Source organism: Muscardinus avellanarius, assembly GCF_963383645.1.
Source record: "Muscardinus avellanarius genome assembly, chromosome: X".
Taxonomy (NCBI): domain Eukaryota; kingdom Metazoa; phylum Chordata; class Mammalia; order Rodentia; family Gliridae; genus Muscardinus; species Muscardinus avellanarius.
Window position 1 is genome coordinate 47,552,141 of NC_137792.1, and position 27,041 is coordinate 47,579,181.

Below are 27,041 nucleotides of genomic sequence, written 5' to 3' on the forward strand. Positions count from 1 at the left end.
ATTACTAAACCAAGTCTTGAAGGATAAGTGAAATTTAGTTGAAAAAAGAAAAAGCAAGGAAGATTATTGGCAGAGAATACAGTGTGAAACAGAGCCAGGACTCACCAGAGGGCTGGAACACAGTGTTGCTAGACGCTAAAAGTTGCAGGCCAGGAGAGGCAGGAGATGAAGACAGAGTAATACTAAATAGACTAGCTCAAGGAGAGTCTTATGTGTAGTTTAAGAACTTGCTTTAAAAAACAAAATGAAGCCGGGCGTGGTGGCGCACACTTGTAATCCCAGCATTCGGGAGGCTGAGACCGGAGGATCACAGTTCGCGGACAGCCTCAGCTACTTAGTGAGGTCCTCAGCAACTCAGTGAGACCCTGTTTCAAAATAAAGAATAAAAAAATAGGGCAGGGGGTGTAGCTTGGAGGTAGAATACCCCTGGGTTCCATCCCCAGACCTGCAAAAATAAAGTAAAAAACTAAATGAGATAGAGTAATTAATGAAACAAAGTCATAGAGGTTAGTGAAATGGATGAGATCAGAGGCAAAGGCTGAAAGATTGACTTTGAGCAGAAAGAGGAAAAACGTTCAGATATACCATAATCCCTTGATGAATAGTTCAGGGCATAAAACAGATTATGAGAGAATAGGGTTTAGTGTTCTCTCAAGATGGTATTTTTCTAACCTACTTCTAAGTATATTAATATTGCATATTAATATTACAAATCTACCACAGTTCTACAGCCAAAAGGATGTGTGACCTATGACAGGTAAGTACCTGGCTCCTGGAATGCTAGGTATGTCTGCGTTCACCACTGGCTTGGGGAATGGTATAATCAGTGACAAGCGTTCATACCTGGTTTTTGGTACTGTACTTTCAGGAGAGAAATGGATCCTTTTAACCTGAATTTGTTCTAGATTGCTAACTTGTTTTCTTTTTTGCCACTTTGTCTTTAGGTGCTGTTGATGGGTAAAAGTGGGTCTGGTAAGACCAGCATGAGGTCCATTATCTTTGCAAATTATATTGCCAGAGACACACGTCGACTTGGTGCAACAAGTAAGATGTATTACCTTATTGTGAAGTGAGGTGATCTTAACTATTAATAATCTGCATAACTCACTTTGGTTGCATAACATGGGGATGCAGAGGTTGAGGGATTTGTTTTGGAGCATGTTTCCCCTTTTTGCATTCCTCCTCAGAGAGCTATGGTCTAATTATTTCTGCTCACTCTCCTGGGGATGTTCTTTCCTTTCTGGTTTGCTTACAAAATGTGATGCCCTTGTCTAACTTCTTGTTTATCCTGCTATTTCTGAAAGAAGCAAAAGGGCCCTTTTGTTTGTTTTGGGGGAAGTGTTTGTTTTTTAATTGTTATACCAAGGGAAATTTATAGGTGTTAACAATAAAATGTAAGACTTTTAAAAGTAGTAGTTAGCCGGGCGTGCTGGCACACGCTTGTAATCCCCGTGCTTGGGAGGCTGAGATAGGAGGATCGCACAGGTTCAAAGCCAGTCTCAGCTACTTAGTGAGGCTCTCAGCAACTGAGCGAGACCCTGTTTCCAAATAAATATAAAATAGGTCTGGGAGTATAGCCCGGAGGTAGAAAGCCTCTGGGTTCCACCTCCAGTGCCACCAAAAAAAAAAAAAAGTAGTACTTAGTATTTGTCCTCATTGAAAGATAAACTACTGGGATGGGAAGAAGAGAGATTAGATTGATCTATACTCTGCTGCTTCTCTTTCTAGATCATATAGATGTTCATCATAATTGGAAAATATCTTATTGCTCTTCATAGTTCAAATGTTAGCATGGGTGCCAGGACATTGAGTCTAGAATCCTGGGAGAGTCCTCCTGTCTCTGAGCTGTAATGCCATTTTATTCTGCAGCGTCCAAGTACTTCTGGATTTTGCCTTGGTGTTTGGTTCATAGGTGAGGAAGGCATTGCCTTACCTGGTCTTCAGAGATTCCTGATTTGAGTTTCTAGCACCTTGAGTGCTTTTGGGACAAGTTACCCACTAACAATAATGTCTCACTCTGGTTTCAAGAACATTAAACATCTGTTAAACACATTAAATTACAGACCATGGAATACAAAGGAGAAAGAAACCTTATTTCTGTTCTTAAAGGGCTTGGAGTGAGTACAGTGAAGGATTGCTATTTCTTAAGTAAAGCATTTGGTTAGCTGGTTCTCTATTATTCTAAGCCTCTACAAATATTTGAGGTTGCTCAATATCTCAGTTTATCCTAGTTATCCCATTCCCCAAATCCTGTCTTTCTTAATTTAAACATCTCCAACTCTTCCATTTTTTCCTTACCTGGCATAATTTCGAAGTAATTTTAAGGACTTGTTTAAACTGCATTTTTCTTTTGGATCTTGAATGTAGGTATGATCTGATCAGGGCAGTCGGCCTGTTACATCTTGTATTCTGAAAATTACATTGCTTTTAACAGTGTAAACCCCCACCTTCCCTTTTTGGAGTGATTTTCATTATATACCAAGTCATATTAAAAATTATTAATTCCAGCTGGGCGTGGTGGCACACACCTGTAATCCCAGTACTTGGGAGGCTGAGACAAAGGATCACAGGTTCTTGGCCAGCCTCAGCAAATTAGTGAGACCTTGTTTCAAAATTTAAAATAATAGTACAGGAGGTGTAGAAAGCGCTTGGGTTCAATTACTAGTACCATATAAAATTTCCAATTCCTCTTCACATATTATTATTATTAAAACACATCTTTCTGGTTCTTGTGCAGTTGATATTTTAAACACAAGAATAAATGGTTACTAAATTCAATTTTGCTTTAGCCCATGTTCAGTTTATGTACTCTATATTTGTCAACTCTGAAATTTAAGACAATTTGCTCTCTTTCTGGGCCTCAGTTTCCTTATTTATAGAGAAAGAGTTGAATCCTATTTTCATCTTAACTATTCTCTCATCTGATATGTTAATTACCCTTCTAAGTTCTGTGTAGCTTGTACATTTACTAAGAATTTCATTTAGTTTTTATCTAAGTTTTATCTTGGCAAAAAATGGCCTAGATATTATCTTATGGCCTGTTATGCCTAGAGAGCAGACATCTGGCCTTTGGGAAGTCTACCTGTCTTAATTTCTCTCTGTCTTAATTTGATAGTTTTAAAATTCTTTCTCTTCTAAGCTAAATAGCTGGGCCTAGTACCTTTATGGTTCCGGTAGATTAGAGGAAGCTAATATTTACTGAAAAACTGTTATTTGCCAAGCTTTTGTATTTTGCTTTATTTACTTTAGTTCTCATATTAACTTTGTTCCAAGAGATGACAAAAATATGACCTAGAAATTAATCTTAGGCATCTAGTAAGCATTGGAGCTGGAATGTCAATCATGTTCACACTTTATTGATTATACCACAGCCTTTCTAGCTTATATTGCTCTTAAAAATTCCTGGTAGACTTCTCTTTCTTCATATTTTAAATTCTACACACTTTATTGAAGCACCCTTATCTAGTTCCAGTGATGTGTCTTCTTTTAGCTGATTAGCAGAGTTGATTCATTACCCTGAGTCCAATGAATTTTCTCACAACCAGAAGTACAGAATTATTAAAACTGCTTAGTAGTATCATTATGAACTGAATGTTGCAAATTATATGAATCCTATTCATTAAAGCAGGTCATTTACATTTGTTCAGTGAGTATTTTTCTGGAGCTTCCTGTGTGTCAGGCACTGTGCATGGGATCTTGCCCTTCAAGCTATCTCAAGTGGGAGCATTAGTGATAATACTTTGTTAGTAATTCCTTAGAGGTAATAAAAGTATACTTAAAAGTACTATGTTGGCCTTAATGTTTTTGCATATCATCTTTAGCTAGTTGGCATTGCTGAAAAAAGGTCTGGGTTTTATTGCAAAATGTATAGACTAGTTCATAATACCTATAGTGCATTGCTTTTACTCGATATTTCTATTGCTATTGCTAATTTTCTTTAAGAGTAGTAAAATAGTACTTCTTTTAAAATATTACATTAACTTTAATGTTTTAGTAGTTTCCTACTTTGTCATTTCATGCAAAAGTCCAGTTTAATTTTGTTATACTTAAAGCCTATTGTGTTTTGAAATTTGAAGTAAGGATACAGAATAATTGTGTTATTGCTTTATCAGGGGGACGTTAAATGTGTTTGTTGGAATAGTAAATTTGTCGATAAAATATGATTATGAAGTATTTAGACTTAAACACTGTTGACGGCTCCAAGATTTCCTATCTTCTCAAAATTATCTATTCTGTTGGCTTTTATTTAATGCTTTATTACCCTGGTTTTCTTCCTTTATCTTTAACCATTCCTCCCTGCTTAAAAAAATAATAATCTTTATCATAATATTCTTTCTGGCCCTTAAGTGTATGTGATTCCCCAATGCTCTGTGCTTGGTTCTTTGCAGTTGCTTTCATGACAGCAGGGCAGGATGATTAGGAGAACCAGAAGGCCCTAAAAGGGACATGAAACTAAGAGGGAAGTAGGAAGTGGGGGTTAGATCATAAAGTAACTTATTAGCCAAGTTAACAGTGTAAACCCAAGTTAACAGTGTAGTTGGAACTGAGGGTAGAGGACAGCCCCTAGAGAGGTTTAAATAGAAAAGTAGCTTAATCAGATTTATATTTTCATTTTTCTGATTTTCAGTTTTAGTTACAAAAGTAATACTTGTGAAGAATTCAAACATTACAAAAGTGTAGAAAGTCTATTCTCTCCCTCACTCTTAGGCCTACTTCCTAAGGACAAGTTCTAGTTCTGAGGTTACCCTTCTAGTCCTTTCTTTTCTGGATGTATACAGTCATATATATTGCAGAGAGACATGTTCTTTTTCTTTGTAAAGAAGAATGGAATAGAAATCTATGTTTTAGAGAGAGCCCTCTATCTGTAATATGGAGTATAGATTTGAGGAAGGCAAGGGTAGAAACAGGTTGGGCCATTAGGAAACTATTTTAGTAAACTAGATTAGAGGGGACAGTGGCTTGATTTGGAATAGAGTGATGATAGTGGTTATGGTGAGAAGCTAATGGATGTGCAATATATGTAAGAGGGAGATTAAAAAAAAAGACCTTATGGTAGATTTGAGGAGAATGTGAGGGGAAGAGTGGATTGAAGAAGGAAATTAAGGTTTTGCCTCAGGCAGCTAGTTAAATGCACTGAGATGAAAACTGAAAGAGGAATAGATTTGGTGGGGAGAAAGAGGAGAGGACTTACTTTTGGATGTATTGAGTTTGGGATATTTGTAATTTATTCAAGTGGAGAGAGGTATTATATGAGTCAGAAATGTAGGAGAGATTTTTGTATTAAGCTTCCTATTTATGAGTTGTCAATATTCCAAATGGTAAATGAAATAATATGAATAGATTATTTTGCTTTGGGGAAGAATACTTAGATGAGAAGGTAGCCAAGGATGGAGTCCCAAAGAACTTCAGCATTTAAGGGACAGAAAGAAGAATAGGAGCCTATGAGGGAGGATCTTTTAGAGAGTTTGTAGGTATAAAGGAGACCAAGAGAAGAGATTTTTTTGAGAAGAGAGTAGTCAACAGTGTTATGCTGCAGAAAGTAAGACAAGGACTAAAAAGTCCACTGGATTTGGTAATGGGGCCATTGGTCACTTGATGAGAACAATTTCTGTCATATGGGAATAGAAATCTATCTTTCCCATGTGCCCCATATTTAAAAAGTCACTGAATCCTGTCACTTCTTTTGTTATTGTCTTTCCCTTTCTCAGTAGCACTTCTTTCCATTTTTTTTTTTTAGTACTAGACCGTATACATAGTCTTCAAATTAATAGCAGTTTGAGCACCTACTCTCTCGTAGACTCTGTTGGAAATACAAAGACATGTAAGATATGATTCATTTTCCAAGGAGGGGGAAATAAAGGGGAAAAGGGAAGTAGTTTGAGCACCTACTACGTGCCAGGCCTTTATGTATGATAGCTCATTAAATCCTCAAAATAAGCCTGTGAGGTCAATTCTCTATGCCCTTTCTTTTTTTAAAAAATATAAATAGATGCTAAAACTCAGAGCTTAAGTGACTTGCCCAAAGTCACACACAGAGGTAGAACTGGTATTTTAACTAAGATCTATTTGACTCCAAAGCCCATGCACTTTATATTATAATGCTTTGCTGTCTATGATCTAGTTTACGAGAATTGCTAGACTTTGAGAAATATTCAGGATAAAATTTTTCATTATTCCTCCTTGGAATTTTTAGTGCCTGGCAGAGAGTAGATGCTTAATAAATGTTTGAATGAATTCAGAGCGAGAGATGATGGTAAGTGGGGTTAGCCAGGCAGTGCTTTTAGAGGAGGTGGGATTTAGTTTGGATCTTAAAAGATGAATATAATTTTGAAAGAAAAGTGGGGAGGGCTTTCCAGGTAGAAGGACAGAACAGGCAAAGGATAAGGGGGAGGGAAATGTAAGGCAGAGGTCGCAAACAGGCAGCCTATATGCTGGATAAGGCCTGTAGATGTGGGTTTTTTTTTGGGGGGGGGGGCCTGTACATTGTTTTAGAAAAATTGGAATTAACTATCACATGTAAAAGTTTCCAGAAAATTCTGGATTTCCCACTACTGTTAAAAAATTAAAATCTGGTAACCCTGAGCCAACATTCCAGTATGACAAATGAGCATGAGCTAAGTAACTGCTGCTCACTTTACCATCCCATCAGGTGGATGTTTATCATCTCTGTGTGGCCATCTTATTCATATCTGTACTGGTCTGGCTCCCCTTAGCAAGTTTGCGACCCCTGATGTATATTGGGGGAGGTAGTAGGGTTTGGGAGGACTGTGAATAAGCCAAATGGGGTTGGAATGAAAGGTTTTATTCATATGAATTATTGGGGAATATGTAGGCAGATTGGAAGCCAAATTGTGAAGGACCTTGAATGCCTCCCTATAGGCATGGAGGAGCCATTGAAAGTGCTTTGAATGGGGAGTGACATGTTCAAAGTAGTGTTAAGAAGATGAGCCTGGCAGTAGCCTATAGGGTGATGTAAATTGGGTAAGACTTTCTGGTGGGTAGGTCAGTTATCTCTTGTAGTAGTATACTCATTAAATGATAAGGGCTTTCTTTGATGTTTGGTGGGTTGCAAATTAAGGAATGGAGTTGATAGATATTGCAAAGAAGTAGCAGTGAATTGAATGTGGACAGAAGCCAAAATGGGAAAAAGTAGGATCATTAACTGAAAAGGAATTAATACAGGAGTTAGTTTGGTTATGTTTTATGTTTGTTTTGTGTTTTGTTTTTGTTAGTTTTTCATGGGGGAAGTTGGTGAGGGTAGGTGGGGCAGGGAAGATTTATTAAATGGTATGTGTCACTGTCTTACTAGTTGAAATTTTAACACTGGTATTATAATTGGAGATTGTTTCTACTCTGAGTACTAAACTACTAAAAAATAAAATGACTTACATGAGAGTAGGTTCTGTAGCTCAGGGTATTTTAGGTGCCCACCTTGCCACTAAACCACATTACTAAGCTAACAATCACCTTCTTGTTGTGGCTTTGAGCATTTCACTCCACTTTGGTCCTTCTAAATTCCATGGGCTAGTACTTTGCTTATTTTGAAATTCATCTTGCATGCTACAATTACTAGATTTGTCATACTTGTCTTCCAGTTGATGTAGAACATTCTCATGTTCGATTTCTGGGAAACCTGGTATTGAACCTGTGGGATTGTGGTGGGTAAGTACTATTTGTTTACTTGTTTGTGAAGCTAGTGGCAGTAATCATTGCATCTAGAATAATGAGAATAAAAATATATCTACAGTAACTGTTACTTGTAATAAATATATTAGATAATTGGTGTGTGATTAATAAAGATCCCTGATTTTCATATAATTGTGAAAATGTCCTCTGTATGTGAAAATGCCCTCTTTATGTTTAAGTAGCTCTAACACAGGCTTCATGGAGGTATGTGCAGTGTAGGATAGATCATTCCCTCTTTTGCAAACACATAAATTAGGTTTCTGTCTTAAATAGTCTGACTCCGATGCCATAGTTATCATTACTGTATTGATTTGTTCTGAGTTGTTTCAATAAATGCCATTAGGCAGTCTCAGAACAGTAGATCAGACTCTGAGTACATATTATCTGGCTGAGTTACCAACTCTTGGAAGAGTAGGAGACATCTCTTTTTCTCATGACCAAAACACTCACCAAAATCCCATTACAAATGCACACACACTGTGTTTGTATGCTGATGCTGATGCCCACCCTGTGGCCATTTGCATCTTTGATCTGAAACAGTAGTGTGGAATGCACAGTGGTTAGGAGCATAGACACTGGAATTAGATTGGGATTTATTTATTTATTTATTTATTTTTGTGGTACTGGGGGTAGAACCCAAAGGCTTTTCTACCTCTGGGTTATACTCCCAGACCTATTTTATTTTATTTTTTTTCCTTTTAAATTTTTTATTGGTACATTATATTCAAACATCATATTGGGGTAAAAAAAACTTGTGTGTACAAACATTAACACATCGCTGATTTAACCCCTACCCAATTCCCACCCCATTCCCTCCCCGTCCCTCCTTCCCTTGCTTGGCTTAGTGATTGACTTTGATATTTTACACTTTATTTGGGAACAGGATCTCACTAAATTGCTGAGAGCCTCACTAAGTAGCTGAGGCTGGCTTTGAACCTGTGTGATCCTCCTGTCTCAGCCTCCCAAGCGCTGGGATTATAAGCATGTGCCACCACGCCTGGCTAGATTGGGATTTATATTTCAGTTCTGTTAACTCTGTTGCCATTGTTACCTTGAGACCATTTAAATTCTCTGAGCCACAGTTTCTTGAACAATAGAAACAGTAATGATACCAAGTCATGAGGTTATTTTGATAACTAAGTAATATATACAACAGTGTCTCACAAAATAAATAGATATTATTATCAGTTTGCTATTTCCCAACTCTTAGCATACAGTTGAATATAAAGTAGGTGCTTAGTGAATATTTGTTGAAAGAATAATGTAATAGCCAGATACCCTCTAAGAAAATGACTCCATTCCTGCTAGCAGATGGATGTAAAACATCCTAGCAGCTATCTCTACAAATTCTTCCTCATTGTCAGTATTTCTGATTCTTTAATCTTTGAGAACATTAATACATGTTCCTTGCTTAAATATTCCAAAGTTATATAATTAATAGCAAGGTACAGAGCTAGAACTTAAATTCATATTTTTCCTTTACTACATAATGCTGCAGTTTTCTGCTGTCCAGTTGTTAATTGAGAGGTTTTTGGGAAGTGGCACACAGCCTACGCAGCAAAGAACAAAATTCTGCTAAAAAAGTTATCTTTACTCATTTTCATATAGTTTAAAATATTAGACAATTGACTTATTCATTGAGCAAATGTTCATTAAGCATCTAAGGCTCTTTTAGAAGCTGAGACGCAATGCGAGCAGTACAAGACATTATGCTTGCCTTTCTGAATAGGGAAATGAATGTCATTAACTAAGAACCCACACAAACAAATGTAATGTGATATCTGTAAAGAGCCTATGGTGAGTAGATTGGACCAAGTCATTAACGACAGGGACAGTTCTGTGAGGTAATGTGGATTGAATTGAAATCTAAAGGAGCAAAATGAAGAAGTAGGGGAGTAGAATCAGAAACAGAAAGCAGCATGTGCCAAGGCCCCCTGATGGATAAAACAGTGTCCGCTTGAAGAACTGGGAAGAGGTCAGGTGTTTAGAACACAAGGAGTGGGGCAGAAGATGCTACAAATTGTGGCTCAAGAGGTAAAGAAAGGCTAGAACTATTTGCTATTATTTTCTCTTTAATTTGAAGCCTTAAGTTTATCTTTTGAAGCAGGGCATGGTGTTGTACTTCTATAAACCCAGTACTTGGGAGGCTGAGAAAGAAGGAGCACAGTTCAAAGCCAGCTTCAGCAACCTAGAGAGATCCTCAGCAACTTAGTGACCTTGTTTATTTATAGGTAGGTAGGTAGGTAGGTAGGTAGGTAGGTAGGTAGGGCTAGGGGTGTAGCTTGGAAGTAGAATGATCCTGGGTTCAATCCCCAGTACCAAAAGAAAGACTATCATCTGCATTGATGAAGATTGAATTAAGGATTTTCTAACTATCTAGATTATTTTTCCCTACCAGACAGGACACCTTCATGGAAAATTATTTCACTAGCCAACGAGACAATATCTTCCGAAATGTGGAGGTGCTGATTTATGTCTTTGATGTGGAAAGCCGTGAACTTGAAAAGGATATGCATTATTATCAATCATGTCTGGAGGCCATTCTGCAGAACTCTCCAGATGCCAAAATATTTTGCTTGGTACACAAGATGGATCTGGTACAGGAGGATCAAAGGGACCTGGTAAGAAATAGAAAAGGTGTTGGACCAAATGTTTGATATGCTTTACACTCCTTTTCTAGAAGTTCAGGCAAATGTGTATTATTCTTTTTTTTAGGAAAAAGTCTCAGAATACGCTTTCAAACTGAAATAGTGTCATTTCTTTTTTTTAAATAAAACATATTCCTAAACACATTTTCCATGGTAAGGAAAAAATATTCATTTAGCAAGTAATTTTCAGAATTAGTTAAGCAATGTTATCATGTGACATAATTAAGCAGCCTTTTAAATATAATTGCTGCCCCTGTTTTACTATCAAGGCTAGAAGACCCACCAGGAATGAGATGAAAGTTGCTGCTGTTACTGAATTGACTTAGAAACTGGTATGCACCATTGAAAGTATAAACCACGCCTCTTGGCACTATGCCAAGTTCTTCCAAATTGCACTGATATATTCCTCTTCTTTTCTGTCATGAACGAATTAGTACACATTTAAATAAGACACAGTAGGGGGTTACGTCACTAAGATGATGGACTAGGAAATATTAGCCTTCATCTTCTGCCCCACACACAAAGTACAAATAAAGGGAGATAAATTAGGCGTGGTGGTACATGCTTGTAATCCCAGCATTTAGGAGGCTGAGAAAGGATTGTGGTTCACAGACAGCCTCAGCTACTTAGTGAGACCCTTTGCAACTTGGCAAAACCCTGTTTTAAAATAAAGAATACAAATATGGGGCTGGAAGTGTAGCTTGAAGGTAGAATGTCCCTGGGTTTCCTCCCAAATATCACAAATACATATATACATATATATATGGGGGGGAGAGAGGGGGGAGGGAGAGGGAGGGAGGGAGAGAGGGGAAGAGAGAGACCTATAAATCAAAATAGCCTGGAGAAGACTCAAGAGCCTATCACAGACAGAAAAGATAGAGTGAGTAAATTCTACCTAGCTGTGAGACTCCAGGACTGGCAAGTTATAAACATACTCTAGCATTAGTTTGCTCAATATGAAATAAGATGATTGGACTTTTTTTGTATTGAGGATTGAAACTAAGGACATTCTGCCTCTGATCTATAGTCTATTTTATTTATTTATTTATTTATTTTGGTGGTACTGGGGTTCCTGGAAACCCTTCTACTTCCAGGATACACTCCCAGACCTATTTTTTATACTTTTTTATTTTTTGGAAACAGGGTCTCTTAAGCCGGCACGGCTGGCTTCGAATCTGTGCATTCTTCTTGTCTCTGACTCCCAAGCACGGGGATTACAAGTGTGCGCTACCATGCCTGGCTTATTTTTTTTTTTTTGAAATGGGGACTCACTAAATTGAGAAGGGCTTTGCTAAATTGTTGAGGTTGACTGCTAATAATTGAGGGTGACTGTGAACCTGCAATCCTCCTGTCTCAGCCTTCCAAGTACTAGGGTTATAGGTATTTGCCACCACTTGACTAGAAGATTGATTTTAAAGTCTGAGGTGAAAGAGAAGAGTCACCTCTCTTTCCTAGGGTAAACCTAAGGAAAACAGATTCTGTAAGGTACTGTTCATGTAGGTGCATACAGTTCCTCTTAGGATTGGAGTATGAGTCTAAGGATATCCTTAGACTAAAATATTTTTTGTTAGTAGCTACAGTAAAGAATACTTTTTTTCATTACTAATTGTAGGATTGCTTCCACTGTTACAGTATTTTGGTATTTATAAATTATAGGTTTTCTTGACAGGATTCTGTATTTGACTCACAACACTAATTTTGAATATCAGTAAATTTATTTCCCCCCTCTGTATCCCATACAATTATATATTTAATGTGGGTTTTGAGTTTGTAAGGTCTTTGTTGTTATTATTGCTGTTGTTTTGTCTTTTTTTTTAATTATTTCACTCCTTAGCCAAAATTGCAACAGTAAAACCTACAGTAGTATACCGAAGAACTTCCTATGGATGTTTTAATCACTTCTACTTTTGAAGAATTGTCTTATTTTTTTAAAAATACTCATATAAATACTTTCAAATAGAGTATTAATATTCTTTAATGGACCTTAAGCTTAATTAAGAATGTCATTAATTTAATTAAAGATTTAGACTTGGACATTTTAAAGTATTAATGTTTAGAGTGCTTTCCAAAACATTAATTTTAGATAAGATTTATTTCTCTTTCTGTGTGTGTGTGTGTGTGTGTGTGTGCGTGTGTGTGTGTGGCGTGTTTTTTTTTTTTCAGAGAAACAACCAATTGGGTATGTGTGTATAGAGAGAGACAGATGGGAGGGAGTATTTATTTTAAGGAATTGGCTCAATCAGTTTTGAGCCTGGCCAGTTGTACATGGCCTCACTAAGTAACTGAGGCTGGCTATGAACCTGCGACCCTCCTGTCTCAGTTTCCCAAGTACTGGGATTATAAGTGTATGTTCCCACACACAGTTACAGTTCTCATTTGAATAACTGGCCATGTGGTCATAGCTATTATTTATGACTACCTTTTCCAATTCTGGATTCCTTTTGCATAAAGCAAGTGTTTCAGCTGGTTGTAGTCTTTTACCTATGGGGTGACCCTTGGACCATTAGTATACCCAATGGTCTGGGTCATTAATAGAACTGCCTGAAATGGATAGTTGTACTTTTCTACAACTTTAATTATAGGTCATGATATTTCTTAAGAGTTGCCCTAAGGGATCTCTTGTATTCCTGACATTCCCTATCCTAACTTAATTCTGAAGTAATAATCCATTTTCCCCTCTAATGTTAGGATCAGTCACTTCATACAGCACATAGCTCTCTTGTTTTCCTGTTGATACAGAGGCATGGAAAGTTCAAAGTTGCCAAGTTATGGTCTTAATCTCCAGTGAAATAATTGTTATATCTCCTTGTGAACACATTTCTGTCTGTGGATATGAGACATCTAGGCCAAAAGAGCATAAAGTCATAGGGACAAGAAACAAAAACTCTTCCCCTTATCCTGAAATGATTAGTGGATTACTAAAGAGTAATATAAAGTGGTGCCAATTTCCATTACCACCCTTAGTATCCTGGGCCCATGAATCCTCACTGGAAGAAAAAGCACCATATATTGGATATTGACATAGAACATATATAGCTTTATAGAAAACCTTGTCCCAGCCCTACAATGTATTGCCATATAGCTGGCACTATAATTGAGCCCTCAAAATCCCACTAGACCATTCTGTCAGAACTGCTTTAGGATAGTGGGGAACATGAGAAAGTCAGTGTTCCATGAGCCTAGGCCTATTACTCCACTTTATTTGCTGTGAAGTGGGTTCTTTGATGAGAGTCAATACTGTGTGCAATACCATGATGATAGACGAGACATTCTATTAGTCTGTAGATGGTAATTTGGGCAGGAGTGTTGTGTGAAGTAGTCTAGTAAGTATAGAATACTGTCCTTACATGATTGAAGTAGACCAGTGTAATCAACTCACCATCTGGTAACTGGCTTAACACCTTGGCAAATGGTGCCATCTCATACTGCTGGCATACTAGCACCCAGCTGTTGGCTATAGCCTGGAAAGATTTGGTGAGTGAACATCACTGTTGCTGAGCCCATATATAATTTTCAAGGTTACCTCCACATCCATCTAGTTCCTGAACCTAATAGGCCATGACAGGGGTGAGTGAGGAAAAATGTGGACTGGTATCCACAGAGTAGGTCACCTTGTCCATTTGATTATGAAAATTCCCCTTTGCTGAGGTTACCCTTTGGTGAACATATGAGACACAAATATCTTCACTTTTTTTTTTGCTTATTCAGAGAGATCTGTCTATATACCTGTTACACATACCTTCTTACTAGTTTTCTGGTCATGTTTCTTCCAAGTCCCTGGACAGCCAGCAAACTGATGACAAAAGCTTGAGTTAGTACATAATTATTTTTCTGGCCATTTCTCTTAAGTAAACAACCAGGTGCTCAAAGTTCTTCCTACTGGGGGGATTTCACCTTTATCACTTTCATTCAGGAATGCTTCAGAAATGAGCTGTAGAGCTGTGACTTTCCACTACCAGGTGGTGCCCATATATCTGCAAACCCATTTGCAAACCAGGCCCTAGACTTCTCAACATCAGCCAGCTGATTGTAGGGAACTCCCCCTGAGGTCATACGGGCCAGCTGGAAGAAAAGGCAGTGTAGTAGGAGTAGGGACCCCTGGCATTTTGGCCACTTCCTCATATAACTTACTTGTGACCCCAAGGCCTCTGTGGACCCAGACTCATATATATGCCTTTAATTTGCTAGTGGAGGGCTGCTGTGCATGCCTGAGTTTATGGTTTAGTAGGTTAAATAATAGCCAGCTCACAATGGGCAACTTAGGTCCTATGGTACTTGGTGGTCCATGATTATGCATTCAGTTTGTATGTACTATGGTCCAGTAGCAGGCCAAGTGCTGTTTTTCAAAAGAAAGTAATTATCTGTGGAGAATGGCAGGGTACCCTAAATGCATAGTTCACCTATGGAAGCCTGCCAAAGGCTCCAAACAACATCCTTGTCTGCTACTGACACTTCAAGCATCATTGAATTTGCTGGATGAAGTGGTCCAAGTATAGTTCACACAGCAGCCTGGATCTGTTGCAGAGCCTTCTATTTTGTGCCCCACTCACAATTAGCAGATTATTGGGTTACTTGGTAAATGAACTGGAGTAATACACCCAAAGGAATATGTTGCCTTCACGATCTAAATAGGACCACTAGATAAAATTCCTGTCTTAATTATAGGAGGGGTCTGGTGCAACAACTTATCTTTCCCAAAGTCCAAAAAATATGGGTGCCAGCGGATACTAAGGGTATGGGAAAATGGGCATGGTAGTGCACGCCTGTAACCCAGTTCTTGGAAGGCTGAGACAAGAGGATCACTAGTTAATAAACAACATCAACAACCTATTGAGACCCTCAGCAACATAGCAAGAAATTGTTTCAAAAAATTATGCAGTACTTTTGGAGTATAAGATTATTCTTCATGGCTCACATTTTGTGTCTTACCTTTAGGAATCTTCTGGGAATTAAGTCTAGTTATAAGTCTAGAAGCAAAGAGGGGTGGCAGGGAGATTGGACCTAGAGAAATTCTACCTCTGAGCTATAACCCCCAAACTTTTTTATTTTTTGTTTTGAAATAAGGTCTCACTATGTTGCAGAGTCTGTCCTCCCACCTGTCTTCCTGTCTCAGCCTCCCAAGAACTGGGATTAGAGGCAGGTAGGTACCACCACAACTGTCTCAGTTCCTTCAACTTTAACAGCGAATACCCTGAAAGGTTGAGAATTCAGTTTGCATTATAATTTATTAACACATAGGATAACATTCCAAGTTTAGTATTCAGCAAACATTTCTGTATCTTAGGAGTTAAAGGTTTCTTTTAAGGCAGATGTAAAAACTTTCAAGTCATTGATACAGTACTTGAACTAGGGACTCACATCTCGAGTTTGTCCTTTTTCTTCCCCATTTTGTCCAGCAAAATTAGGATCAAATAACAAATCTCATCATACTAATCATTTTGACAAAAATGGAAAGTTATCTACCCAGAACTTTGCCTTTTATGATTTTTTTGTGTGTTTGGTGCTGGGTATGCAACTTGGGCTGTCTACCCCAAGGCTACACTCCCAGACCTATTTTACATTTTATTTGGAAACAGGGTCTTGCTAAGTTGCTGAGAGCCTCACTAAGTAGCCGAGGCTGGCTTTGAACCTGTGTAATCCTCCTGTCTCAGCCTCCCAAGTGCTGGGATTACAAGCGTGCACCACCACGCCCGTCTATGATTTTTATAGGCGTATTTGGTGGTCATATTCTGTGTATCTGTTACCACATCGTGCTCTCTGGGCTATCATTGTTCTTTTCACTACTGGAAATAGAGTCATTAGCACCTTTAGATCTAATAGATTATAGAACTAATTCTAAAAACACCAAAATCAACTGAGAAGTCTCATCCTAAAGACTGTCTTCTAGAAACCACTCTCAGTACTGAAATCTGTATTATGGTTCTCCAGAGTAACAGAACCGATAGATTATATATAGTGTGTGTGTATATGTGTGTGTGTGTGTGTGTGTGTGTGTGTGTGTGTCTATATATATGTGTGTGTATATATGTAGAGAGAGGGCAAGAAAGAGACTGAAAGATAAAAGGAGAGAGATCAATTTATTTTTAGGAATTGGCTCAACTGATTGTAGTACAAGTCTGAAATCTACAAGGCAGGCCAACTAGAGACCTACAGAAACGTTGATGTTGCAGTTGGAGTCAGAAGGTAATCTGGATGTAGTGTTACTTTTTCCGCAGTACTTGAGTTTTTTGCTTTTTTTGTGTGGTACTGGTAATGGAACCCAGGGGCATTCTACCTCTGAGCTACACCCCCAGCCCTACTTTCTTATTATTTTTATTTTGAAACAGGGTCTCACTGAGTTGCAAAGGGCCTTTGCAACTTGCTCAGTATTTTCCTTTTAAGAACGTCAACTGATAAGAACAGGCCCACCCACACTATGGAGGATAATTTGCTTTATTCAAAGTCCACTTATTTTAAACTTTAATCTCTTCTAAAAATACCTTCACAGCAATATTTAGACTGTTGTTTCAGCAAATGTCTGGGTACTTACTGTGGTGTGGCCAGGTTGACACATTTAATAACTGTCATAGTTTGTAAATGTTTACTACCAACCCACCCACTATGTTTTTTCCCCAAGTATATATGGGCATGTATACATAGAAACATATTCAAGTAGGGTAGATAATTGCATGCATGTGTGTGGGAGGGCATGTATATATGGTAAAATACGGACAGTACATGATAAATAATATATATGAATATCCATATATGTGTGTGTGAGAGGAAAATAAAGAAAAGTTAAATATTTTGATTTATAAAATCTTGATATAGGTAAGCTGGGCATGATGGTGCACACTTGTAATCCCAGCATTTGGGAGGCTGAGGAAGGAGGATTCAGGTTCACAGACAGCCTCAGCTACTTAGCGAGGTTCTTAGCAACTTTGGGACCCTGTTTCCAAATAAAGTATAAAAAATAGGTCTGAGACTATAGCCCAGAGGTAGAAAAGCCCTTGGGTTCCACCCTTAGTACCACAAAAGAAAAAATATACTCCATCTCTGAATATTGCTACATTGGTAACCAAGCCTTCAAAGCATGAGGCTTTGGGAAACATTACAGATTAAAAAGCATTACAGATAAAAAATAATCTTGATATAGGTATAACTTTTAATATGACCCAAATTTGAGCATTTGGAGTGATAAATATATTTTAAGACTCCTTTGTATAATAAGTTTTATTTTAAACATAGTGTTTTCAATAGTATAGAACATAAGCAGTCTGAAGAATTCTAGTAGCCACTAATTACTTTTAGACCAACTTGAAATAATTTCTGCCATCCTAGCCTATGAAATAATGTACATACTAAAAATTCCTCTTAAGGAGCAGAAGCTCCTTATTAAAATATGCTGCAGTAGTTACCTCTTAGATATGTGCCGTGAAGGAGGAGAGCTGTTATGCTGATCAGTGTGTTGAACTGTTTAATTCAGATTTTTAAAGAACGAGAAGAGGATCTGAGGCGTTTGTCTCGCCCATTGGAATGTTCTTGTTTCAGAACATCTATCTGGGATGAAACGCTATATAAGGTGTGTATGTTTCCTGAGTTCTCTCATTTTAAGAGCATGAAAAAATGCTGTAAGGGTATTAACCAAACTAAATATTTTGAACTATTTTATAGCCATCTAGATTTGTTATACTGAAAGAACAAATAATCTACAACAAATTGTTTGAAAGATATTAAATTTAACATTAAGAGATTTTTATTTAGGTCTTATGTTGGGTTGACATTGTTACCCAGCCACACTGAGTTAGCCAGTTGGGGTATGATTAATTTGATCACTGATCTTTGTTATAGTGGATGTTTTACTTACTGGCCATCATCCATTTTGACCTGTTGTGGTCTCAATGCTGATTGGAGTTGTGTCTAGTATTCAGGTACCTCTACATGACAGTGATATAAGCCAGTCTGCCTAAGTTTGGATAGCAGTAAATGTTTAGTGGAGAAGTGACTCTTAAAAGTGAGACATGTTATGCCTAAAGTATCATAGCTTCAACTTTCATGTCAAATTGGAGACCAGTGTTCTTTCAACCAGAAGGATTGTTCCCATTGCTGGAATGGATACCACACTGCTTGAAATAATCATAGAGGTTATAACAATAGTTCTGTTTGGATGAAGCTGAAATTACCTTATTGGTACATAGGTTCCTGCTTCTTCCCTTTTTCCTACCGATCTAGTGATTTAAGGACTGTCTCCTTTTGGATCCTCCTGTGGTCAGACCTTTCCTTCAGACTGCTTCTGGTATCCAATGACAAGTCTGACTGTGGGTGGCAAAGGATCCATCTCTGTCACTGGTAGCTAGAACCACAGTATCAACTTCATCTGACAAGTTTCTACAACCAGCAGCACAGAAACGTGACTTGCCAAGGAGAAAAACCATTGGACTTTTAAAAAAATAGCCATTTTTTAAACTAATTCATTTTTCCCCAATATTATGTTGACCCAGCCTCACTCTATAACATCATTTTGAGATACCTGTCTAGGAAGTACTGTTCTAGATTAATATGGGCCGAATTTCTCTCAAAGCCTTATTCCCATAGAACAGGTAACCGTGAATAAGGATGGACATGACGCACTGATAAGAACCAACTGCGGTGTGAAGGATGGCAATACATAACACGACCAAAGACAATTGGCTAATCACAACACTGCTGTGAGTGACAATGTCTCTGCTGTGGTTAGCTTTGGTGCCTTCTCCAAGGTAAATTCAGCAGTGACATTAACACCGACCTGGGAACTTGGAACCTGAACCCCTATGCCTGAGTAATAAAACTAATTAGAACAGAGACATGGCACTACTATCTCTTACATCAATGTTGCATAGAGCTGATTTAAATTTTTATATTAAGTTTTAATCAAGAAGCAATCATTGCCTATCTACTTGATGTTGTGACACACCCAGATGACTAAGATCAGGTTCCTGCCATCTAGTAGGGGAGAGAAGAACAAAATACACCTAACCAGACAAATCAGAGTGAGAAGGAAGGAAGTATAATAATGGAACTACAAATGAAAAAGCCTTAAGAGAATAGAGGGAGGGTGTGATTAATTTCAACTGCTTACATTAGTCATAATCGTCTGGATGGAGTCAGTTTTAAGCAAACACGGTGGACCTTTTAAAAATTCAGTTGGATCAATAATTTTTACAGATGACAACAAATCTTTGGTAGTGATAATGCCACTAGTTTCTCTTATGATGGTATATTACACCATTGAGGGGAGGGGCCATTTGTTTATGTGGCTATAATATTTCACAAAATTGATTCTTGGGTATATGTTAAGCATTATTAGGTTCTGATCTTTAAAGCAATCTACACTGTTGGACTTAAAGCTTGGTCAAATGTCTGGATTAGAAGTTTTCAGCACAGTAGATCGTATCTCTGCAACTTTTTTTTTTCTAAGGCTACATGATGGCATTAAATTACTTGCTTCCTTTTAATTATCAGTGGAAAGAAGCTTCTCCAGCATTTCAAAAAAGTGTTTGAACTTAAATTCAACTCAATGATAAAAATCAAATACTAGTTTTGTTTTCTCATTTCATTTGTGTAATATTTAATGTCAGTATTTGAGACTCACTTGTCATCATATTTTGCTGTCTATGTTATAGTGTACTTAATCATTTCAAAAGTCTGGGACTGGCTACCTATTAGTGATTAATTACACTGTGCTTCTGTTCTGTTAGGCTTGGTCCAGCATTGTTTATCAGCTGATTCCCAATGTTCAGCAGCTTGAAATGAACCTAAGGAATTTTGCTGAAATTATTGAGGCTGATGAAGTACTTCTCTTTGAGAGAGCTACATTTCTGGTAAGAGCTTTTTGTTCTACAAATATACTTTACATTATACCTTCTTCTACTCAGCAGCTTTTGCGCCTTTTAGGAAGAACTTTCTCCCTTTTGTCACTACTTCAGCATGCACAGCCTTCTCTACAAAGTACTATTGTCAACACGTGATCTGAAAGTCTTTTGGTGGGTATCTCCTCAGTAAGTTGTAAAACTTAGGTTTTTGCATATATATACCTTATTAGAGAGTTTAGATTATTTCTGCTAATAACTATTCATTTGTGATAAAGGATTCCTACTTCCTCTTGACCTTTATTATAAAGTGTACGATATTTTTCAATTTGAGAAAACTTTCTTTCCAACCTGAATTAAAAACTGTTAACATGGAAAATATATAATGATCAACTTGGTGATGTAACTAAGAGTTCAGGTGGAGAAGCAAAATGGGAAAGAAGCATATTTGTCTTTTTACTTTTTGTATAAATTGAACTTACCACTTATATTAGACCCTACTGTTTGTATAGCCCTGAGTGGGAGATGCAAAAATCGGTATTGATATCTATAAATGATTTTTTGTGGTACTAGGATTCTTGGAAACCCTTCTACCTCCGGGCTACACTCCCAGAGCTATTTTATATATATTTTTAATTTGGAAACAGGGTCTCTTAAGCCAGCGAGATGGGCTTCGAACCTGCGCGATCTTCCTGTCTCCTCCTCTCAAGCACAGGGATTACAAGCGTGCACTACCATGCCCAGCAATAAATAAATTTTTAACTAGCAGCAGTATAAAATAATTTGAGATATCACAACACAGCAAAATAATGAGTAATTGCTAACTAGTTTAATAAATGTAATTCTAAGAACAGCTCCCAGTAAATAATTTGCTTCTAGGTTCTATATATGCTTGGTGATTTTACATGCATTTCATAATATCTCTGAGCTTGTTTCCCCTCTGTACAAGAGTGACAATAATATCTATACCATACATTTATCATGTGGACTAAAATGTAACATGGTAGCATTAAGCACCTAGTATAAACATTGGTGTAAAATTAGCAAACTATTAAATGTTGATTTCATTTCATGTTATAGTACCAGAAGGCAGAGAATCTAAAGTGTACATTTCTTCTTCCTTTGTGGAAACATTACTTGTAACCTTAGCAGTGTTGGGGAACTGTCCTTCCTGTTTAGCTGGTACAGCTGAGGCAGAGAGTCCTAACTAGAGACTCTTTTTGCCTCAGCCCTATGGCATATACTACTTGCTTGGAATTACTACTTTGAGCTTATTTTTCCTGCTGGTGTGAGTAGCAACAGTCAAGTAAATTGTTCTGGTCTATGTTAATATGCATGGCATGCCAGAATCCTGCTTCAGCAATATTTTTCAGTATCTGCCACATGTGGTCATAGAGGATAACCTAATATAAGCTCTCTATAACTCACTGACAGTAATAGGTAGCTTTGTTTCTCTTGACCAAATTTAAATGTGATTGACCATTTTTATAGAGGTGTAGTTAAGCAAGATGGATCTGTTCTGCCATTAATAAAGAAATTATATTTTGAAAGTTTCATATTGTCTTTAGGAAATTTCCCTATGAAAATTCTTCTGGTAGTTGGTTCAGTTTTGCTTCCTACTAGAAACTTTGCATTCAGCTGACTTTAGGATATTTGTTTGGCTTTACTAAAATATGAATGTTTTGGGGAATGTATTTTCAGCAAGTGTGGGTGTCGATCCTGAATAGATTCATTTTTGAATAGTCCTCAGGGGTTGGAATCATCTAGCTAAGGTTTTTAGAAAAGTAATTCCAAAAGCTACATGGTTATGGATTTCATTAAAGTTAAATATATTAATTACATCACAAGAACAGCTAGGGAATTTTTACTCTCCTTTTTCATTTGTACCTTTTAACATCAAAGACCATACTGTGAAATATTCAAATAAGGTAAATATTTAAATAAGGTAAATATTTAATAATTAAAGTAATTGAGAAAGAAGATCAGTGAACCAAAATACCTATGTTTCTTGGATTTAGGATGGGATTATATTCTGATAAACGCACTGTAATTTGGAAATGCATTTAATATACCTAACCTACCAAATATCATAGCTTAACAGTACAAGTATGCTGAAAAGTATTTGTTGCTTACCCTTTTAATTTTATGGCTAACTGGGAGCTTAATTCTGCTGACACTCTTAGGAATATCATTCCACAAATTCCTAGCCTATGAAATTTTGAATATTATTTTTACTGAATGTAATAACTTTCATACCATTGTAAAGTCAAATGTCAAATCATCCTAAGTCAAAGACCATATATAAAGAATACTTAAAATGATCTAATAAAACTATAGCAAACAATACTGAATAGGTCATCCAAATGGATATTGAAGTCACATACAGTATTGACAAGGATATGAGACTGAAGAGGGAGTAAGCCATATGACAAGTCTATCCTGAAAAAGAGGGTGACCAAGAGACTGACACATGACTGCTTTGAGTAGTAGCACAGAATTATATGAGCATTTTGCATGGATTCAAAGGACACTGTTCATTTTCACAGGTGATTTCTCATTATCAGTGTAAAGAGCAGCGTGACGCTCATAGATTCGAAAAAATCAGCAACATTATTAAGCAATTCAAACTGAGCTGTAGGTAAGAGATTGTTGTGTGATCTGTTTCTGGGAAAATACTGTTATTTCTGAAAAGTTCAGATAACTGTAGTTGGCTATATATGTTCATAATAGTTGCTTGAATCAAAGAAAATTAAACTCAAAGGGAATCTGCAATTGACTAAAATGTACATCATTTTGTCATACAGAAGCATATAAAAGATATTCTTAAAGAATACCTTTTTGAGGTGTTTGATACTATTAGAAATAAATAAACAGAATATCCAGAGAGTTTTGTAAAAAGAAGAAAGAAGAATTTGCTTTACTAAATACCAAAATTTTTTGTTAAACTATAGTAATTAAGATTTTGAAATTGGGGATGGTGGTGCATGCTTGTAATCCCAGCATTCGGGAGGTGGAGACTGGAGGATCGAGGTTTAGGGACAACCTCAACTACTTAATGAAGCCCTTCACAACTCAGTGAGACCCTGTTTCAAAAATAAAAAGGACTGCCAGGCGTGGTGGCGCACACTTGTAATCCCCGTGCTTGGGAGGCAGAGACAGGAAGATCGTGCAGGTTCGAAGCCAGCTGCCCATGCTGGCTTAGGAGACCCTGTTTCCAAATAAAAAGTAAAAATAGGTCTGGGAGTGTAGCCCAGAGGTAGAAGGGCTTCCAGGAACCCCAGTACCACCAAAAATAAATAAATAAATAAATAAATAAATAGGACTAAAAAATAGGGCTGGCGGTGTAGCTCGGAGGTACAATGCTCCTGGGTTCCATCCCCAGTACTGAAAAAAAAAAAGGAGATTGTGGGCTGGATGTGGTGGTGTATGCCTGCCATCTCAGTTCTTAGGAGACTGAGACAGAAGGATCTCAGGGTCGAAGCTAGCCTCAGTAACTCAATGAGGCTCTCAGCAACTTAGCAAGACTCTGTGTTCAAATAACAATTAGAATAGGTCTGTGTATAGCCTGGAGGTAGGAGGCCCCTGGGTTCTATCCCCAGTATCACCACCACCAAAAACAAAACAAAATAAAAACATATTAAGGTACTGATTCAGAAATGATACAGAAGAGAGAAAGAAATGTTGTATCAGTTTATCTTGGTAAAACTTTGATGCCTGGACAGTGGAGATAATGTACTCATTTTATACCTTAGCAGGAGTTGAGACTTTCTGGAGCGTCTTTCCTAACATTTTTGAAGAAGAAATAGCAAGTAACAAACAAACATACTTACCTCATTTGTTTTCAAAGAAATAGGATCATTTTTTGAATAAAAACATACCGTTGAAAAATTTAAAGGTAATAATCTCAGTGATAAGAAAGTTCAAAATTAAGGTGCTCCTTAAATATTAGAGAAGTCTTTTGTAACATTTTAAACACGGATCTGGGTTTGAACCCATTTTCATTTCTTAGTAAATATAAAGTCCCAACCTACTTTCCATTCCAGCCACGCTCATATAAATCCCAAACTTCGTGATTTACTGTCATCTTAAAAAATACTCAATGTCCCCCAGGGCACTTCCCACTAGTTCTTTATATTAATTCAGTGCCACCCAGTTGCACCCAAATCTACTACCACCCTCCCTGGATTTTTCTAGCATCCCCTCTTGGGGATGGTTATCTCTGACTTTGGGAACCTATGTAGTCTAAAATATGTTAAACCTATGTAGTCTAAAATATGTTAAATTCTTTTTTTTTCGGTACTGGGGATGGAACCCAGGGGCATTCTACCTCCAAACTATACCCCCGTCCCTATTTTTTAATCTTTATTTTGAAATAGGGTCTCACTAAGTTTCAGAGGGCCTCACTAAGTAATTGAGACTGTCCGTGAACCACAATTCTCCTGTCTCAGCCTCCCAAGTACTGAGATTACAAGAATGTGCCACCACGCCCAATTTAAATTCAATATTTGACTTTCCTTAGAAACCATCATACTGAAATGATAAATTGAGGTATAATACTATAAAAATGTTTCACATAAATATAAGAGCGTCATTATAATTATGATGATGATGATGATGATGATATCTTCTTTAACTACTTTTCTCCTTTCTTCTGTAGCAAACTAGCTGCCTCTTTCCAGAGTATGGAAGTCAGAAACTCTAACTTTGCTGCTTTCATTGACATCTTTACTTCTAATACTTATGTGATGGTCGTGATGTCTGATCCATCCATTCGTAAGTTTAAACTTAGCTGAAATAACTTCAAAGCCATATATTCTTTAACCAGTTACCTTAGAGTTAGTACTTTATTAGATACTTAAAAACTATTGCAGCTTGGTTTGGTGGCACACACCTGTTATCCCAGTACTTGGGAAGCTGAGATAGGAGATAGCACAAGTTCCAGGGCAGCCTTGGCAACTTAGCAAGACTCTCAGCAACTTTGTGAGACCCTGTTCAAAAATAAAAATAAAATAGGGCTAGAATGTAGCTCAGAGGTAGAATGCCCTTGAGTTCAGTCCCCAGTACCATGTGCACATGTGTCTGTGAGTTCGCATACTTGCCCCTATTTTTATAGTGGAGATGGTTGTACATCAATGTGAAAATATTTAGGCTTACTCTACTACACACTTAAAAATGGTTAACAGCAGGCCATGGTGGCACACACTTGTAATTTCAGTACTTGGGAGTCTGAGGCAAGAGGATTGCAGGTTTAAGGACAGCCTCAGCAAGTAGTAGGACTCTCAGTAATCTTACAGCAAGACTCTGTTTCAAAATAATAATCGGGGTGGGGGTATAGCTTGGAGCTAGACTTTAATCCCCAGTGCCATAAAACAAAGGTTAACATAGTAAATTTTCTGTTACATATATTTGACTATAATTTTTAAAACACTGTTTTATTACTAGGTGGTAAATATATTTTTAATTTAATAGAATTGTATTTTGAACTGAAAAAATAATTTAACCTCTAGGGGCATTACATTTTTCTTCATTGAAACATCAGAAAGCAAGTTACTAAATTCAGAAATTTTAAAGAAAAGAGAACCCAAATCCACGATTTATGCTCCATATAGTAAACATATTTTTAAAAACTAGACCATATAACCTCTAATCTATGTACCATATCCCCATGTTTCTGTTACAAAAATAAAGGGAAACATTTGGTGTGTCCATATCACAATAGCCATGTCTATTGTAACCACTGAAATAAAGCTTCCTGCAGTATTTTCAGAATATTCCTGGAAGTTTAAATTGTCTCCCATCTACTGTCTTTTCCTACTTTAGTTTAATATTAAAATATAAGAAGCTGGGTATGGTGGTGCATGCCTGTAACCTCAGCACTCAGGAAGCTGAGACAAAAGGATCCCATTCGAGTCTAGTCTCAGACTTAGCGAGACCCTGTTCCAAATATAAAAAATAAAAAGGACTGGGGTATAGAATTGAACCTAGGTAGAATGCCCTGGGTTCAATCTCCAGTACCCCCCCCAAAAAAATATATATATATATTCATATATATATATTCATATAACATAAGATGAAAATGTTTATTACATTAACCCTAAAGCAAAATATTTTGGAAATTTTATAGGTAGAATATGAATAAATCATATTCTTAAGAAAAATTAATCCTTGCTAACATGAGATTACCTATTCCTGTATGTTTTCTGTGACATACATTGAAGGATTTGGCTCTCTTTTGTTTATTTGTTTTTACTAGTCAAACATTCCTTTTACTGCCCATATTTATTTTGTTGGGTGTCTCCCCACTCCCACCCTTAGCTTCCGCAGCTACTCTGATCAACATCCGCAATGCCAGGAAACACTTTGAAAAGCTGGAAAGAGTGGATGGACCAAAGCAGTGTCTTCTCATGCGCTAAACATTGCCGAATATTGTTTCACACAAAAAATTGAAACACTGTTTCTTAATTAATCTTAATGTTGTATTCATATATGTAGGCCCTGAAATGTTTGTGATGCTTACCACTTCTGTATTTCTTCTCTACTCCCCAGTCTTAACGTTTAACCTTGAATGCTATTTACTCAAATAGCCAGTGAGGAGTTAGAAGATGAGCTGTCCATGAAGTTGGTGTAACATAAAAGTAGGTGATATATGTAAGTGTTCTGATAACCTGGTTTTAATAGTGTTTAAGTGTTCTGATAACCTGGTTCCAGTAGTTGTGTATGCCAAAGCCTTTCCCAGCATCCTCTTGTATTCTTTATCAGATAGTAACCTATAAGTTTGGAATGTTAACTGTTTTCTCTGCATGCATTAAAAATATTCCTTAACTTCAATTATAAATAAAGTTTTACTGTTAGGGACTTCAGTGTCTGTTTTTCTTTTCCT

At 37.1% G+C, this 27,041-nt stretch overlaps 1 protein-coding gene across 2 annotated transcripts in view; it reads left to right on the forward strand.

Moving 5' to 3' along the window:
- The window catches only part of RRAGB (Ras related GTP binding B), a gene marked incomplete at both ends in the record, with an annotated part of 30,309 nt that extends 3,735 nt beyond the window's left edge, over positions 1-26,574 (forward strand). The window contains 9 exons of one of the 2 annotated variants that reach the window (XM_080718306.1): positions 945-1,044; positions 5,738-5,821; positions 7,596-7,662; positions 10,085-10,307; positions 17,800-17,895; positions 20,051-20,173; positions 22,708-22,799; positions 24,819-24,934; positions 26,477-26,574. In XM_080718306.1, coding sequence (XP_080574432.1) covers positions 945-1,044; positions 5,738-5,821; positions 7,596-7,662; positions 10,085-10,307; positions 17,800-17,895; positions 20,051-20,173; positions 22,708-22,799; positions 24,819-24,934; positions 26,477-26,574 — 999 coding nt within the window. The remainder of the gene's footprint in view (positions 1-944; positions 1,045-5,737; positions 5,822-7,595; positions 7,663-10,084; positions 10,308-17,799; positions 17,896-20,050; positions 20,174-22,707; positions 22,800-24,818; positions 24,935-26,476) is intronic. The other variant, XM_080718307.1, reaches the window with a different exon arrangement.
- Positions 26,575-27,041: the final 467 nt, after the last annotated feature.